General features: G+C 34.1%; 1 protein-coding gene across 1 annotated transcript; it reads left to right on the top strand.

Moving 5' to 3' along the window:
- The first annotated feature begins 1,464 nt into the window (after window positions 1-1,464).
- On the top strand, window positions 1,465-17,595 carry LOC112805862 (inositol transporter 1-like). The gene is made up of 6 exons (XM_029287418.1): window positions 1,465-1,615; window positions 1,711-1,781; window positions 10,453-10,788; window positions 10,882-10,989; window positions 11,401-11,511; window positions 16,852-17,595. The coding sequence occupies exons 1-6, from the start codon at window positions 1,465-1,467 to the stop codon at window positions 17,593-17,595; spliced, it is 1,521 nt and encodes a 506-aa protein (XP_029143251.1).
- The last annotated feature ends 374 nt before the right edge of the window (window positions 17,596-17,969 follow it).

Here is a 17,969-nt window from a genome sequence, read left to right as displayed (position 1 = left end):
CCATATGAAATATGGAGTAAGGAATCTGCGGCCATTACAAATATTTTTATGTTAGTTAACCTTACTCCCACATAAAAGTGGGAGTAACAAATCCGTAGCCATCTTTTTAGATTGATATTTTTGTTCAACATAATTTATATATCAGTTTAGAGTTTGAAGATAATACACCTCTATTTCAAAATATATTTTTTTTATACTCAACGGAACTTACACTCCTATTTCAAAATATTTGTCGCCTTAAAGTAGTTTCGGTTCATTGAAAATTTAATATATTTAAATATAAATTATATCCTAATACAATAATGAAGTTTCAATGCATAAAATTTTTAAAGTAAAAGTATTTTCGAATGAAAAGATTATTTAATCGTGTTTTTTAATTTTATGATTTTATTATTTTTATCCTTATTTTAAATAATATTTATCAATTTTTAATCATTATTTTACAATTTTTGAAAAAGAATTTTCTGTCAAAATAATATATTTCTTTTCTAGAATTGTAAAATCTAATAAATTTTCATATGCATATTAAATACTAATTTGGGAACTAATTCTTATATACACCGTACCGTAAAAGAAGAGTGATTTTTTCTCTAATTAATTATCACAAATATTTAAGAAAAGAAAGAAAAAATATAATAAAAAAGGATAAAAAAAATTTGATGAATAGTTATAAACTATAACATGTGCCTTAAAAGTTTTTATTCGAAGAGGCAAATATCTCCTGTTTTCGAAGGATAGAATTAAATATCTAATGTTTATCGTTAATTTAAACTAATTAATATAGAATACAACATGATTAATATATGTATGTCGTAATTTATTGACTAACGACATATTTTTAAATAGAATAAAGTATCATTTTTATTATCTTTAACATTTTTCAAAAAAAAATATATGCAAATAATTTTTATGATTCACATGTATTAATTATTTGGATTTAATTTATATAAATATCACTGTGAAAGAAATTTTAATAGACATTCGACTAACATATCAATACATCAGCAAATAAATTTCACATAACTACCCATTATAGCTTGAAAGGCTCATGAATACTATAAATATATTTGATTAGACAAAAATAAAAAATTATTAAATAGTATCAATACATAAGAATTAAAATAATCTAAATTATGATTGTTAAGGATCCAAAATGACAGTAATCATGTTAACATATGTAGCTATTTGAGTACATGTTCGTTGTGATAGAGTAATAACGAAAAGTATGAAAGGAAATAAAAAGAAGGGAGAGTAATCTAGTTGCAAGTTCACATCAACATGAAACTAATCCTTCATAAAAAAAACAAATGTTGTTATCATACATATGCCCATCGACTTTTAAGGGAACAAGAAATCCAACAAAATTTTTAAATTTAACAACTTTATTATCTATAAAATTATGTTAGATCTCACGCATTAACATGCAATTTACAACTAGTTGATAAAAGCAAGCTAGCAAAAATGATGGCTGATATGTGCGTGTCGATTAAAGCAGGAAGCTCTGATTATTTGGAGAAACATCCAGAGCGTAGAAGATCATTTTCCCAAAATTTTTACATTGTTGGAGTTACTTTTGCAGCTGGTATTGGTGGCCTTCTATTTGGTTATGATACTGGTACATTATACATATATGCGTATTTTCTACCGTTTCATTAATTAAGAAAAAAAAAGAAAGAAATGATATAGCACATATTTTGTTTTCATCCGTAGGTGTGATATCTGGTGCTCTCTTGTACATAAAAGATGATTTTGAAGTTGTAAAGAACAGTAGTTTTCTTCAGGTAAAAAAGAGAGTTCCTTTTTTTTCATTTTCTTTTAATTTGGTAGCTTGTAATTGTGACCATAGTTATATGAACGCAATATGTTCTGTTAGGAGAACTGATAGGTGGTACGCGATACATAACATTTAAAATTTTTAATGGAAAAAGTATATATATATATATATATATATATATATATATATATAACATTTGACTACACAGATAAATTGTGAGTTCATGTAACTATGACTATGACACAGCACGACTAGAGTAGAGTACCATTTTGTAGCAATTATATGTTCTCATTTTGTTATGTTTGCAGGAACTAATAGTTGCCATGGCCTTAGTTGGTGCAATTTTCGGCGCCGCCCTTGGTGGTTATATTAATGATTCTTTAGGGCGTAAGGCTGCCACTATTGTGGCAGATATTTGTTTTACAGTAGGATCACTCTTGATCGCCGTCGCACCCAATCCCACTCTTATCATAGTTAGGTGTAGGTTTCGCTTCTGTTACTGCTCCTATGAATAAGAGGTGGATTAGTTAGTGTCAATTGTCTTATGATCACAACTGGCCAATTTCTTTCCTTTGTCATCAATTATGGTTTGACTAGAGTAAGCATACCCAACTCTTTAGCTAACAATACCAATAGCAATAATTTTATCTTCATCCATCTTGATTTTCTAAGAGTAAAATTATGTGTGCAGGTTCCTGGAACATGGCGTTGGATGCTTGGAATTGCAGGTACACCAGCTGTTATTTAGTTGGTTCTTATGGTCTTCCTTCCTGAGTCCCCCAGATGGTTATATTTGAAGGTAAATGATGATATAAGATCAATGATCATTCATGTGAAGTTCTCTTTATGAAAAGATTGTAGGTAATAACTATTAGATAATTTGACATGTTGAACTAAAGATTAATGGTGAAAACCAATTTTTTTTAAACTAACATCAGCCAATTTTTTTAATTTTGTTTATCTTAAATTTTAGATCCTAAAACTTAAATTATAAACATAAAATCTAAAACTGACTAATGTTAGCTAACTAAAAATTAGTTTTCTATACTATCTTTCTTAACTAAATTATCATCTAACAATTATCAACTATTATTTTTATATGAAGAAAACTTTATGTTAATAGTCACATATAAAATCTAGGTAAAATTAATCCTTATATTGATTTCTTTTGGGTACAATAATTAAAAGCTTAGTTACTTTTAACTTGCAGAATAGGAAGGAGGAGGCCACCAATGTTCTTTCTAAGATATACCTGACGTTGAGATTTTTGCCACCAATGTCTCTTCTTCGTACAAACGTTTTGGTTGTCACAAGAAACAAACCCCTTTAAAATTGATAACCGAGTATTTAAACCTCGGGTCGTCTTCTCAAGGAATTGCAGGGAGGTATGTTCTTATTATTGGCTATGAAAAAGGTAAAATTGGGGTTTTGGAAGTAAGGTGGAAATATGTTATATGACAAGTAAAATAAAATAATACTAATAAAATCTCTTGACAAGGTATAAGAACTGGAAGTCATATCCTAATTATGTTTATCAATTGTGATGAGAATTGGATTTTTCTCCCACTTTATTAACCTCTAACTATGAAGATAAGTTAAGTGGATGAATTAATTCGAATCCTCAAGTCCTAGTCTTTCCTTGGGAAAGGCTAGAGTTATTGGAATATGAATTAATGAAATGAAGAAATCCAATTTTCAATCAACAATGGAGCTGATAACCTTAGGGTCACCAATTAATCAACCACAGCCAAGAATGTAAAAAGCTAAATTAAAATCATAAATATCTGGAATACCTTCAATTCATTCAAAGCAGTAAAATCCAACATGGAAGACATTCATAAGCCAATTGGGCAACAGGAAAATTCAAATTATTTATATAAATAAAAGATAGCAGTCATCAATCTGAAATATCTCAAATAACATTAATAAAAAAATCAATCTAAACATGGTACATTGAAAAATAAATAAAAATAAAGAACTGGGATTGAGAGTCAATCCTAAAACTAAGAGAAGTCCTAAATCCTAATCCTAAGAGAGAGGATAGAACCTCTCTCTCTGAAAACTACATCTAAAATAATAAAAAGAGAATTATGAATAGCATCTGAAGTCTCCCTTCATTCCTCCACTTTGCAGCCTTTAATCTATATTTTCTGAGCTTGAAACTGGGCCGGAAATAGCCCAGGATTCGCTGTTTGCGAAATCTGCCATGCTGATTTTCGCAGATGCAACGCATCCGCGTGGATGACGCGTTTGCGTTGCCTATCTGCACGGTCACTATGGCAAATTATATATCAAATTGAAACTCCGGACGTTAGCTTTCCAACGCAAGTGGAACCGCGTCATTTGGACCTCTGTAGCTAAAGTTATAGTCGTTTGAGTGCGAAGAGGTCAGGCTAGACAGCTTAGCAGTTTCTCCAACTTCTTGTATTCCTTCCACTTTTGCATGCTTCCTTTCCATCCTCTGAATCATTCCTGCCTTGTAATCTCTGAAATCACTTAACACACATATCAAGACATCTAATGGTAATAAGAGAGGATTAAACATATGGAACTTAAGGCCAAAGAAGCATGTTTTCAATCAAAGCACATAATTAGGAAGGCAAATGTAAAACCATGCAAATAGTATGAATAAGTGGGTAAAGAGTTGATAAAAACCACTCAATTGAGCACAAAATAAACCATGAAATATAGGTTTATCAACCTCCCCACACTTAAACATTAGCATGTCCTCATGCTAAGCTCAAGAGAAGCTATAAAGGAATGAAGAGGAATGATAGAATGTATGAGATGCAACCTATGAATGCAACTAAATGCAAAATGTTTCTACCTACTTGGTTAAAAATAAATAAGTTCTTCAAGACAAATATGAACTGGATTTCACTAATTCAAATCACAAAATACAATACAAATAACTTGCAAGAAGAAGATAGCTCATGAAAGCAGGGAACATAGAATTGAGCACTGAACCCTTACTGGTAGTGTATATCATTCTAACTCTCAAGTGTCTAGGGTCAATTCTCTCAATTCTCTACTAATCTTGCTTTCTATAGCTTGCTCTTCATCTAACAATCAACAAAAATTTAATGCACCAATACACAAATCAAGAGGTCTTTTAAGGGTTGTAATGGGGTTAGGGTCAAGGTAGGATTGTATTTGGCCAAGTGGACTAAAATTTGAATCCTTAATTAACATAAACTATTCCACCTAACTTAGGACAATCCATGTAATCTAATATAAAATCTGACTTCCCATTAACTATGTTTTCCACATATTCATGCATTCTAATTTCAAGTACAACTCATATGCATTGCTTTCACCACTTACTTTGGGACATTTTGTCCCCTTTCACTTATTTTTCTCTTTTTTTATATATATTTTTTTGTTTTTCTCAATGCATATCATTAATTTATTGAATGCATGAACATGTCCTAAACATTTCTTTCACATTTTTAGAAAATTTTAACATACTCAATTCTCAAACCAGATGTTTCCAAACCCACTCTTTCCCACACTTAATTCATAAGCATTCTCACTAGTCTAAGCTAACCAAGGATTCAAATTAAGGACATTATTGTTTTTCGCTTAGAGTTAATGATGTGCTAAAATAAAGTACAAAGGGATAAAATAGGCTCAAAATTGGTTTGCAATAGATAATGAAAAGGTTAAGGCCATATGGGTATGTAAGCTCAGTGAAACAAGGCCTCAATCATATAAGTGTATGCATACATTAAACAATGGAAATATAGAATCAAGCAAGACAAAGATCACAATTTTAGAGAGAAAAACACACAACAAAATTAAAATGTTGGTTGATAAAATGCAACCAATCAAATAGGCTCAAAATCTCACTGGTTTTTGTATGTTCAAGCTTTAAACCATGTTCTAAAATAAAATTTCTTCATACAAGTTATTCAAAAAGTTTTTAATTTAAATTAGTGAAATACTATAAAAAGTTTCTTAAAAAAGAAAATATTACTTCAACCAAGTGGTAAAATATGCAAAAATCAAATAAACATGCAAATGCAACAACTAATCTACAAAGAAAATTTAAACATTGGTGTTGAGACAAGAAAGTACTAACCCATGGAGATCGGTATCGACCTCCCCACACTTAAAGATTTCACCGTCCTCGGTGCATGCTGAGATGTGCAGGTGGACGGGTTGTTCCAACTGATGCCTTTCTTCAAGGATTGTGCAGATGGACTTGTTTGTCTCCCCATGTAAGCGTCTTCCGGTTCCCCTCTGGGTGGCCTTCCTGAAAGAAAATGGGAAGAAAAGTAACCCAGAAATAAAGAGAAGAAAATAAATAAAGTATGGGTGGGCTAATGCCAAATGATAAGGGTCTCATTTACATGGAAGCTTCAACATGTACGTGAAAAAATAATAGAAGCCATGGCATACCAGTGGTATAAAATTTGTAACATAGGGGAGGAGAGTGGGTAATGGAAATATCAATACAAGTTCATGCCAATGCAAATGGAGTGCAAGTATCATAAAAGATTGGCATTGGCAGATAATTAATATCATCCCACAGTGTAAAACAAGTTACCAAAATAAATTCAAGAAAAGATGCAACAGTAGAATAAAATTTTTTTTAACACTAATGGAAAAATAAAAAATTCAGAAAAGAAAATAAAAACAATATGCACAAAATTAAGATGCGATGAATGAGATATGCAAATAAATTAAGTAAAATAAAATAAAAGATAAGAAGAATGAGAAGGGAAAGAAGTAAAGTAAGAAAGAAAGAAGAAAAAGAAAAGATAGAAGAAATTAGGATTGGGGAAGAAAAGATAAGATATTTGGCAAATTAGGATAAGCTGTGCGGCGCAAGCGACGCGGACGCGTGGGGCACGCGGTCGTACGACTTGCGCTGTAAGTTAATCGACGCGGTAGCGTCGGTCACGCGGTCGCGTGACTCAATTTATGCTACTGGCATGAGGGCAGCCTCGCGCTCGCACAACTCTCTGTTCAAAATCTTATTTTGCCAAATTTTGGGTGACGCAATTGCGTGGGTGACGCGATCGCGTGAGGCACGCGGTCGCGTGAGATGGACTGCGCGTCCAGCGCCAGTCCAGCACCACTCCAGCACAACTTTCGGCTGTGCACCATTATTACGTCGAAATCTAGGGCACGCAGCCGCGTGGGGCACGCGATCGTGTGGGAGGCCATTTTTCCCATATGACGCGGTCGTGTCAGCGATGCAGTCGCGTGGGACGATTTGTGCCATTGGCACGCCTCCAGCCACGCTCTCGCGTGACTCTCTGTTCATTTTTTATTTTCTCCCCTCTCCTCGTGACGCGGATGCGTCGCTGATGCTGTCGCGTCGCGTGGCCCCTTTATATATATATATATATATATATATATATATATATATATATATATATATATATATATATATATATGCAAGTATGCAGTATGCAGTGCTAATATGAATGTTATGCAAAATTCCAGGTTCAATACAATAAAATAAAATAAAACTTGAAAACAAATAAAACTGAATAAAAATGAAAAAGGAATGATCATACCATGGTGGGTTGTCTCCCACCTAGCACTTTTAGTTATAGTCATTAAGTTGGACATTTGATGAGCTTTCTACTAGGGTGGCTTGTGCTTGTATTGATCCAGGAATCCCCACCAGTGTTTAGAATTCCAGTAGCCTCCGGGGTCCCAAACTAGGCACAGAAAGCCTTCAAGTAAGTTAAAGCAAGTGACAAGGCCCCAAGAGTGGTGATTGGTAGAATGGATTCCGGGGTCCCAGACCTTGCCTTTGAACCCATCTTTTGGTTGAGCAATATTGTTCCATCCGGGTGGCAAGCAGTCTGAATTCTCACGTAAGCGTCCAAACAACTTCCTAGACCCATTCAGTTGAGCTCTATACCAACCTTTACGTTTAAACTTAAAGCTTCCAACCATGATGAACCTTGTAGGACAATTCTTACCACTGGCCATCTTTCTCTTACTCTTAATGTCACAAAGAGCTCTAAGTTGACCATCCGTCTCTAGTAGCCCATATTCAAGTGGAATTAGAAAGCTAAGGGATATGAATTTTACCCACTTGAATATTGTGAAGGATGATGGCAACTTAGGGGGAGGTATTTTTAATGAAATTGCAAGCTCCACTCCCTTGTGCCCTTTTCGGATAACTACCACCTCTTTGCAAGCTTCTTCGATTTCAACTTCTTCCTCTTGGTGGCTCTCTTCCAATTCCATCTCCTCTTCATTGCTTTCCAAGGGCATGGGAGGTTGTCATTCTTCTTCTTGAATCTCCATCACTTGAGCAACCTCTTCCAAGTCTTCAACTGTGATATGCCTTGGAGGTTGTACACCCTCCTCAGCACCAATTTCAACCGTCTTGGAAGGAGGCTCGATGTCTTGACTTTTCCATGGAGGTTCTGCATCTCCTAAGTCTTTAACCGTTTCTTCTTCTTCTTGAACAATAACAGCTTCTTCTACTCGTTCTAGTACGAATTTATTCTCTGTCTTGTTCACTGGGGTTTCTGGTATCTCCTTCATGCTACGCTCTTCACTAGACTGTCCACATGGAGTTGTGGCTGATCCTTGTATAATTGAGCGTCAGGAAGCTAATTGACTCATTATTGCTTGCCCCAATTGATGAATGGTTGCCTGACATCAATCCACTGTTTTCTTGAGACGATCCTTTGTCTCTTGATACACTCGACTTTCATAAATAGGATCATAGTGCTCTTGGATTGATGGATATGGGGATGGTGAATATTGAGGTGGTGGTTTTTGTGAGTAATTGGGTTGGAATTGGGGTGGTTCTATATATGATTCATATGGCTCATAAGGTGGTTGGTATGGTGGTTGAGGTTTAGGATCATATGGAGGTGAATGGCGGAAAGGGGCTTATGAGTTTGGTGGTCCAAAGTTATGTTGAGGAGGGGGTTCATAGGCGTATGGTGGTGGTCGTTGATAATCAAAAGAGCGCTCACCATAGCCATTGCCTTGATATGCATCATGGATTTGTTGTTGATAGTCCATTGGAGGTGGTTGTTGCCATGAGGGTTGATCAAATCCTTGTGGCTCCTCCCATCTTTGATTGTTCCAACCTTGATGCCTGTTCTCATTGTAATTTCTTCTTCCTGCAACATAATTATAACCAGACTCATAGCGATGGGGTGAGAACTCATGATAGTAAAAAAAAAATTAATAACAAAATAAAAACCAATAACCTCTTAATTTACGCAAAAGCAAAAAAAAAGAAAGAAAAAATATAATAAAAAAGGATAAAAAAATTTGATGAATAGTTATAAACTATAACATGTGCCTTAAAAGTTTTTATTCGAAGAGGCAAATATCTCCTGTTTTCGAAGGATAGAATTAAATATCTCATGTTTATCGTTAATTTAAACTAATTAATATAGAATACAACATGATTAATATATGTATGTCGTAATTTATTGACTAACGACATATTTTTAAATAGAATAAAGTATCATTTTTATTATCTTTAACATTTTCACAAAAAAAAAATATATGCAAATAATTTTTATGATTCACATGTATTAATTATTTGGATTTAATTTATATAAATATCACTGTGAAAGAAATTTTTATAGACATTCAACTAACATATCAATACATCAGCAAATAAATTTCACATAACTACCCATTATAGCTTGAAAGGCTCATGAATATTATAAATATATTTGATTAGACAAAAATAAAAAATTATTAAATAGTATCAATATATAAGAATTAAAATAATCTAAATTATGATAGTTAAGGATCCAAAATGACAGTAATCATGTTAACATATCTAGCTATTTGAGTACATGTTCGTTGTGATAGAGTAATAACGAAAAGTATGAAAGGAAATAAAAAGAAGGGAGAGTAATCTAGTTGCAAGTTCACATCAACATGAAACTAATCCTTCATAAAAAAAACAAATGTTGTTATCATACATATGCCCATCGACTTTTAAAGGAACAAGAAATCCAACAAAATTTTTAAATTTAACAACTTTATTATCTATAAAACTATGTTAGATCTCACGCATTAACATGCAATTTACAACTAGTTGATAAAAGCAAGCTAGCAAAAATGATGGCTGATATGTGCGTGTCGATTAAAGCAGGAAGCTCTGATTATTTGGAGAAACATCCAGAGCGTAGAAGATCATTTTCCCAAAATTTTTACATTGTTGGAGTTACTTTTGCAGCTGATATTGGTGGCCTTCTATTTGGTTATGATACTGGTACATTATACATATATGCGTATTTTCTACCGTTTCATTAATTAAGAAAAAAAAGAAGAAAGAAATGATATAGCACATATTTTGTTTTCATCCGTAGGTGTGATATCTGGTGCTCTCTTGTACATAAAAGATGATTTTGAAGTTGTAAAGAACAGTAGTTTTCTTCAGGTAAAAGAGAGAGTGCCTTTTTTTTCATTTTCTTTTAATTTGGTAGCTTGTAATTGTGACCATAGTTATATGAACGCAATATGTTCTGGTAGGAGAACTGATAGGTGGTACGCGATACATAACATTTAAAATTTTTAATGGGAAAAGTATATATATATATATATATATATATAACATTTGACTACACAGATAAATTGTGAGTTCATGTAACTATGACTATGACACAGCACGACTAGAGTAGAGTACCATTTTGCAGCAATTATATGTTCTCATTTTGTTATGTTTGCAGGAACTAATAGTTGCCATGGCCTTAGTTGGTGCAATTTTCGGCGCCGCCCTTGGTGGTTACATTAATGATTCTTTAGGGCGTAAGGCTGCCACTATTGTGGCAGATATTTGTTTCACAGTAGGATCACTCTTGATCGCCATCGCACCCAATCCCACTCTTATCATAGTTGGCCGGTTTTTTGTTGGCCTAGGTGTAGGTTTCGCTTCTGTTACTGCTCCTATGTATATCGCAGAAGTATCACCGTCTGAAATAAGAGGTGGATTAGTTAGTGTCAATTGTCTTATGATCACAACTGGCCAATTTCTTTCCTTTGTCATCAATTATGGTTTGACTAGAGTAAGCATACCCAACTCTTTAGCTAACAATACCAATAGCGATAATTTTATCTTCATCCATCTTGATTTTCTAAGAGCAAAATTATGTGTGCAGGTTCCTGGAACATGGCGTTGGATGCTTGGAATTGCAGGTACACCAGCTGTTATTCAGTTGGTTCTTATGGTCTTCCTTCCTGAGTCCCCCAGATGGCTATATTTGAAGGTAAATGATGATATAAGATCAATGATTATTCATGTGAAGTTCTCTTTATGAAAAAATTATAGGTAATAACTATTAGATAATTTGACATGTTGAACTAAAGATTAATGTTGAAAACCAATTTTTTTTAAACTAACATCAGCCAATTTTTTTAATTTTGTTTATCTTAAATTTTAGATCCTAAAACTTAAATTATAAACATAAAATCTAAAACTGATTAATGTTAGCTAACTAAAAATTAGTTTTCTATACTATCTTTCTTAACTAAATTATCATCTAACAATTATCAGCTATTATTTTCATATGAAGAAAACTTTATGTTAATAGTCACATATAAAATCTAGGTAAAATTAATCCTTATATTGATTTCTTTTGGGTACAATAATTAAAAGCTTAGTTACTTTTAACTTGCAGAATAGGAAGGAGGAGGCCACCAATGTTCTTTCTAAGATATACCCATCTCCTCGGTTGGAAGACGAAATATATATTCTTGAAGCTCACATGGAGCAAGAACAAAAGGATAAGGTTAAAGTTAAATACTGTTGATTAAAAATTTTAAATCAACTTGTATAGATTAGAATTTTCATGAAGCATGGTTAAAGAATTGAATAAGTAAAGTTTGAGTTGAATAAAATAATCATCAATTGGCTAGATATTGCTAGAAGCTAATGTTGGAAGCTTGAAGATTTTTGAAGAACATTCAAGAGAGTAGTATAACTACAACATTCTACAACAATGAAGAAGTTCAAAATCAAATTGAATTGGAATTGAAAGGAAGTTGCACTCATCACCTCCATACTAGAAGAGTCATGAAGTGTATTGGAAGCTTCAAGATTGATGACTAAACTTAATGAAGAATTTTCAAGATGTGCTAGAAATTACTTATTTGAATGGTCAAAGTAAGAAGCAAAGTTGGATAAATATGTGTATTAAGAAGCTAGTAGAATCATGAACTTTTAGTATGAAACTTTGTCTATATAAAGACATATATGCCTTATGTATTTTGTGTGTTTCATAATGAAATGTGTATGTTTTGAAATTCTCTCCTTGTTTTGTGAGTGTTAGTGAGTTTGAGAGATGAAAATATGATAGTGTCTTTTATATGAGTGAGTGATTCTAGGGCCAATTAAGTTGTGGGTATTTTACTTACATTTGGTATCAGAGCTGGTTAATCCAGCGCCTGGTGTTTGAGAGTTTGTGAGGTGTGGGAGAGTTCTCACATAGTTGTTTATTCATAGAGTCAGTATGGCAAACACTTTCAATATTGTGTGGTCCGGTCCCAAGTTAGATGGGAAACTTGATTATAGTTATTGGGAGACTTTGATGTCTACCCATTTGAAGGCCCAGAACCTGTGGAATTTCATTGAACCAGGTTTGCAAGAAGGAGCAGATGCTGCCCAATAGAGGAGAGATCAATTGGCGCTATCTCAAATTCATCAAGGAGTAGATTATATGGTGTTTGGCAAAATAGCAAATGCCAAAAGTGCAAAGGAAGCATGGAACACGTTGAAGCTGTCATACAAAAGCGTAGATAAAGCTCAAAAAGCAAAGCTACAGTCTTTAAGAAGAGAATATGAAAGGTACGAGATGTCAAGCTCAGAAACTGTTGAGCAATATTTTACTCGTGTTACAGATCTTGTCAATAAGATGAGAGTCTATGGAGAAGATATGCCCGATAGCAAAGTAGTGGAGAAAATTCTTCGCACCATGCCGATGAAGTATGACCATGTGGTGACTACGATACTAGAGTCACACGATATGGACACCATGACGATTGCAGAGTTGCAAGGAACCATGGAAAGCCACATCAGTAGAATACTGGAAAAGTCTGAAAAATCAACCGAGGAAGCCCTGAAAAGCCGAGTGAATTTCAACAACGTTGCAGAATCAAACCGTACACAAGAAGGACGAGGTCGTGGTTTTAATTTTCAAAGTAGAGGTAGAGGAAGTTTCAGAGTTAGAGGTCGTGGCAATGACAACCAAGGAAGTTACAATAATTTTACACCACCTAATCAAGGAAGAGGTGGAACGAATTTCAGGCCTGTCAACCAAGGAAGAGGTCGAGGAAATTTTCATCAAGAAAGAACCAATTTCAACTGCTTTCATTGTGGAAAGTATGGACATAAAGCAGCAGATTGCAGATTCAAAATGGTGAATAACAATCAAGCACACGTTGCAGAAAATCAGCATCAAAATGCTAATGATAATCCGGGTACTCAGACTTTACTTTTTACAAGTAATTTATGTGCTGAAGATGAAAATATATGGTACTTGGATAATGCTTGTAGTAATCATATGTCTGGTAGAAAGGAGTTATTTTCTTCAATAGATGATTCAGTTAAACTATTATTGAAGTTCGGTAATAGTACAAAGATCCCTATTGAAGGAAAAGGGCACATACCAATTAGATTGAAGGATGGTTCTCTGAGTTATATTTCTGACGTTTTCTATGCTCCTGAACTTGATTACAATTTACTAAGTATGGGGCAATAATCTGAGAAGGGATATAAGATGATAACTTATCATGGTTATTGCACTGTGTTTGACAACAACGGAAGGTTCATAGATAAAGCAAAGATGACTTCAAACAGAATGTTTCCATTAAAAATTCAACATGTTAATCCCTCTTGCATGAATTCTGTGATACTTGATGATAACTGGTTGTGGCATATGCGGTTTGGGCACTTTCATTTTTCTGGCCTAAACTACCTGTCAAGAAAAGGACTTGTTTCTGGTCTACCACGAATTCATATTCCCAATTGTATTTGTGAGATTTGTCAACTGGGAAAGAAGCACAGAGATCCATTCCCTACAGGAAAGTCTTGGAGAGCTAGAAGATTACTTGAAATTGTGCATTCAGATCTTTGTTTTGTAGAAGTTCCAAGTAATGGTGGTAGCAGGTACTTTATCACTTTTATTGATGATTTTAGTAGATATACATGGGTATACTTTCTGAAGCAAAAATCAGAAGCATGTGAAACCTTCAAAACATTCAAGACGTTTGTCGAAAAACAAAGTGGCTATAAAATCAAAATTCTCAGAACAGACAGAGGAACAGAATATCTTGCATGTTCAGAATACTTTAAGCAACACGTAATTCAACACCAATTAACAACTAGATATACTCCTAAACAAAATGGAGTTGCTGAAAGAAAGAACAGAACCATCATGGATATGGTCAAATGCATGCTCAAGTCAAAATAAATGCCTAAAGAGTTTTGGGCAGAAGCAGTCGCAACAGCAATTCATATTTTAAACAGGTGTCCAACAAAGAGTGTTCGTGATAAAACTCCAGAGGAAGCTTGGAGTGGAAAGCGGCCTTCCATTCATCATTTCAGAGTCTTTGGGTGTATCGCTTATGCCCATGTACCAGATCAATTAAGGAAGAAGTTAGATGACAAAGGCGAGAAGTGTATCTTTATTGGCTATAGCACAGACTCAAAAGCATAGAAGTTATACAATCCAGAAACAAAGAAAGTAATCATCAGCAGAGACGTGACGTTCGACGAGAAAGACATGTGAAACTGGAACACAAAGACAGAAAAGCAGCTGACTATAATTCCAAATACATGTGACGAAGTAGAAGAAAGACAACCTGACACAACTGAACAACCAGAATCATCTAGAAGACCTCAAAGAAAGAGGAGACTACCTGCCAGATTAGCAGATTATGAAGTTGGCAATGACAACAATTCATCCGATGAAGAATCATAAATTTTGCTCTATTTTCAGATTGTGAGCCGTTGAACTTTGAAGAAGCCTTTAAAGACAACAATTGGAAGAAAGCAATGGATGAGGAGATTCATGCCATTGAAAAGAATGACACATGGGAGCTGACAGATTTACCAGCAGATAAGAAGCCAATTGGAGTAAAGTGGGTTTACAAGACTAAGTACAAACCTAGTGGTGAAGTTGATCGTTTCAAAGTAAGATTAGTTGCAAAAGGATACAAACAAAAACCAGGTATCGACTACTTTGAAGTATTTGCTTCTGTTGCTAGATTAGATACTATTCGTATGATTATTTCACTCTCGGCTCAAAATAAGTGGAAGATACATCAAATGGATGTTAAGTCTGCATTTCTAAATGGCACTTTAGAAGAAGTGTATGTTGAGCAACTTGTAGGATATGAAGTTCTTGGAAAAGAAGATAAAGTTTATAAATTGAAGAAAGCTTTGTACGGATTAAAGCAAGCACCAAGAGCATGGTACAAGAAGATTGATTCTTATTTCATTGAGAATGGTTTCAGAAGATGTCCGTTTGAGCATACTCTTTATATCAAGTTCGTTGAACCTGGAGATATCTTGATCGTGTGTCTTTATGTTGATGATTTGATCTTTACTGGGAACAATTTAAAGATAATTACAGAATTCAGGGAGGCTATGATAAAGCACTTTGAAATGACAGATATGAGCTTGATGTCTTACTTTCTTGGTATTGAAGTAGTTCAAAGAGATGATGCAATTTTCATTTCTCAGAAGAAATATGCAAATGATATTTTGAAGAAATTTCAGATGGAGCATTCAAAGCCAGTTTCTACTCCAGTCGAAGAGAAGTTCAAATTGTTGAGAGAAGATAAAGGAAGAGCAGTAAATCCCACATACTACAAAAGCTTGATTGGAAGTCTAAGATACTTGACTGCGACTAGACCAGATATTGTGTTTGGAGTTAGTTTGCTTAGCAGATTTATGGAGGAGCCTTGTATCAACCATTTGCAAGCGGCAAAGAGAGTTCTTCGATATATCAAAGGTACTTTAAATGATGAAATTTATTATGAGAATACTAATGAAGTAAATCTTGTTGGCTACACTGATAGTGATTGGGCCGGAGATATAGAAACAAGAAAAAGTACTTCAGGATTTGTATTTCATCTTGGTTCTGGTGCAATTTCATGGTCGTCAAAGAAACAACCAGTAGTAGCACTATCTACAGCAGAAGCAGAATATATAGCAGCAGCAAGTTGTGCAACACAAGCAGTTTGGCTAAGAAGAATTCTTGAGGAATTGAACGAGAAACAAAGTACTCCAACAACAATATTTTGTGATAACAAGTCAGCTATTGCACTTTGCAAAAATCCAGTATTCCATGGAAGATCGAAGCATATTGATATTCGGGTTCACAAAATTAGAGAGTTGGTGAATGAAAAAGAAGTTGTGATCGATTACTGTCCAACTGAAGAACAAGTTGCAGATATATTTACAAAGCCATTGAAGACTGAATTATTTTACAAATTGAAGAAGATGCTTGGAATGATTAATTCTGCAAGTTTGATTTAAGGGAGGCAATGTTGATTAAAAATTTTAAATCAACTTGTATAGATTAGAATTTTCATGAAGCATGGTTAAAGAATTGAAGAAGTAAAGTTTGAGTTGAATACAATAATCATCAATTGGCTAGATATTGCTAGAAGCTAATGTTGGAAGCTTGAAGATTTTTGAAGAACATTCAAGAGAGTAGTATAACTACAACATTCTACAACAATGAAGAAGTTCAAAATCAAATTGAATTGGAATTGAAAGGAAGTTGCACTCATCACCTCCATACTAGAAGAGTCATGAAGTGTATTGGAAGCTTCAAGATTGATGACTAAACTTAATGAAGAATTTTCAAGATGTGCTAGAAATTACTTATTTGAATGGTCAAAGTAAGAAGCAAAATTGGATAAATATGTGTATTAAGAAGCTAGTAGAATCATGAACTTTTAGTATGAAACTTTGTCTATATAAAGACATATATGCCTTATGTATTTTGTGTGTTTCATAATGAAATGTGTATGTTTTGAAATTCTCTCCTTGTTTTGTGAGTGTTAGTGAGTTTGAGAGATGAAAATATAGTAGTGTCTTTTATATAAGTGAGTGATTCTAGGGCCAATTAAGTTGTGGGTATTTTACTTACAAATATACTGATGTATTTAAGTTGAAAGAAATCAGAGTTGCGTTCATATGTGGCGCTGGACTTCAAGCATTCCAACAACTTACCGGTATTAGTGTTATAATGTACTATAGCCCAACAATCATTCAATTGGCTGGCTTCAAATTAAACGAATCGGCTTTGTTCTTATCCCTCATTGTTTCTGCAATTAATGCCGGTGGCACAATTATTGGCATTTACCTTATTGACATTGTAGGGCGAAAGAAGCTTACACTTAGTAGCTTAACAGGTGTGGTTGGATCGTTGATCCTACTCTCTGCTTCATGTTATGTTAGAGGACATGGCAACCCGAGTTTCGTTTATGGATGGCTTGCTGTTGCGGGTTTGGCTTTGTATATTATATTATTTGCACCCGGAATGGGTCCTGTTCCTTGGGCTGTGAACACAGAGATATACCCTGAAGAGTTTAGAGGAATATGTGGTGGCATGTCTGCAACAATTAATTGGGTTGGTTGTGTCATCATGTCTATTAGCTTCCTTTCTTTTGTGGATGCTATTGGGCTTGGTGAGAGTTTTATGATTCTTTTGGTTGTTGCTTGTGTTGCAATAGTTTTTGTGATTTTCTGTGTGCCAGAGACAAAAGGATTGACTTTTGAAGAAGTTTCAAATATTTGGAAGGAGAAAGCCTATGGAAAAAATAAAAACATAGAGAGTATAGTTGAGCAAGCAAGTACATGATCAGCAACTTTTTCCAATACGTCTTAGACTTGTGAAAGCACGAAAAGTCATAAAGTTTGGGTTTGAACATGAAATGAAGAACAAAAAATAAAAGGAGAAGAAATGAAAGATGCAATATATATGTGTCTGCGTGCTTACTGGTAGCTTTGGCCAAATAAAAGGGAGAAATGTTAATGGAGAGGACGTGGTGACATGTGTGATATGTAATAGAGTTAGTTAACATTACATAGTTAGATGAAATGAGAATCTGTTATAGGTTCAATTGAGTGTTAGTTATTGATGTGTTATCCTTCATTCTTAGTGTGTAGATAAGTGAGGTAGCTTCAAGTGTAAACTAATTCATTCCACTATCAATTCAATTTCATATTCTTTGT

Source organism: Arachis hypogaea, chromosome 6 (genome assembly GCF_003086295.3).
Source record: "Arachis hypogaea cultivar Tifrunner chromosome 6, arahy.Tifrunner.gnm2.J5K5, whole genome shotgun sequence".
Taxonomy (NCBI): domain Eukaryota; kingdom Viridiplantae; phylum Streptophyta; class Magnoliopsida; order Fabales; family Fabaceae; genus Arachis; species Arachis hypogaea.
Note: the sequence above shows the minus strand (reverse complement) of the source record. Positions and strands in the feature narration are given on the sequence as shown.

Coding starts and splice junctions, on each gene's coding strand:
- LOC112805862 (XM_029287418.1), top strand. CDS start 1,465: ATGGCTGATATGTGCGTGTCGATTAAAGCAGGAAGCTCTGATTATTTG. Junction 10,789..10,881: donor TCAATTATGGTTTGACTAGA/GTAAGCATACCC, acceptor TTATGTGTGCAG/GTTCCTGGAACATGGCGTTG. Junction 11,512..16,851: donor AGCAAGAACAAAAGGATAAG/GTTAAAGTTAAA, acceptor GAGTGATTCTAG/GGCCAATTAAGTTGTGGGTA.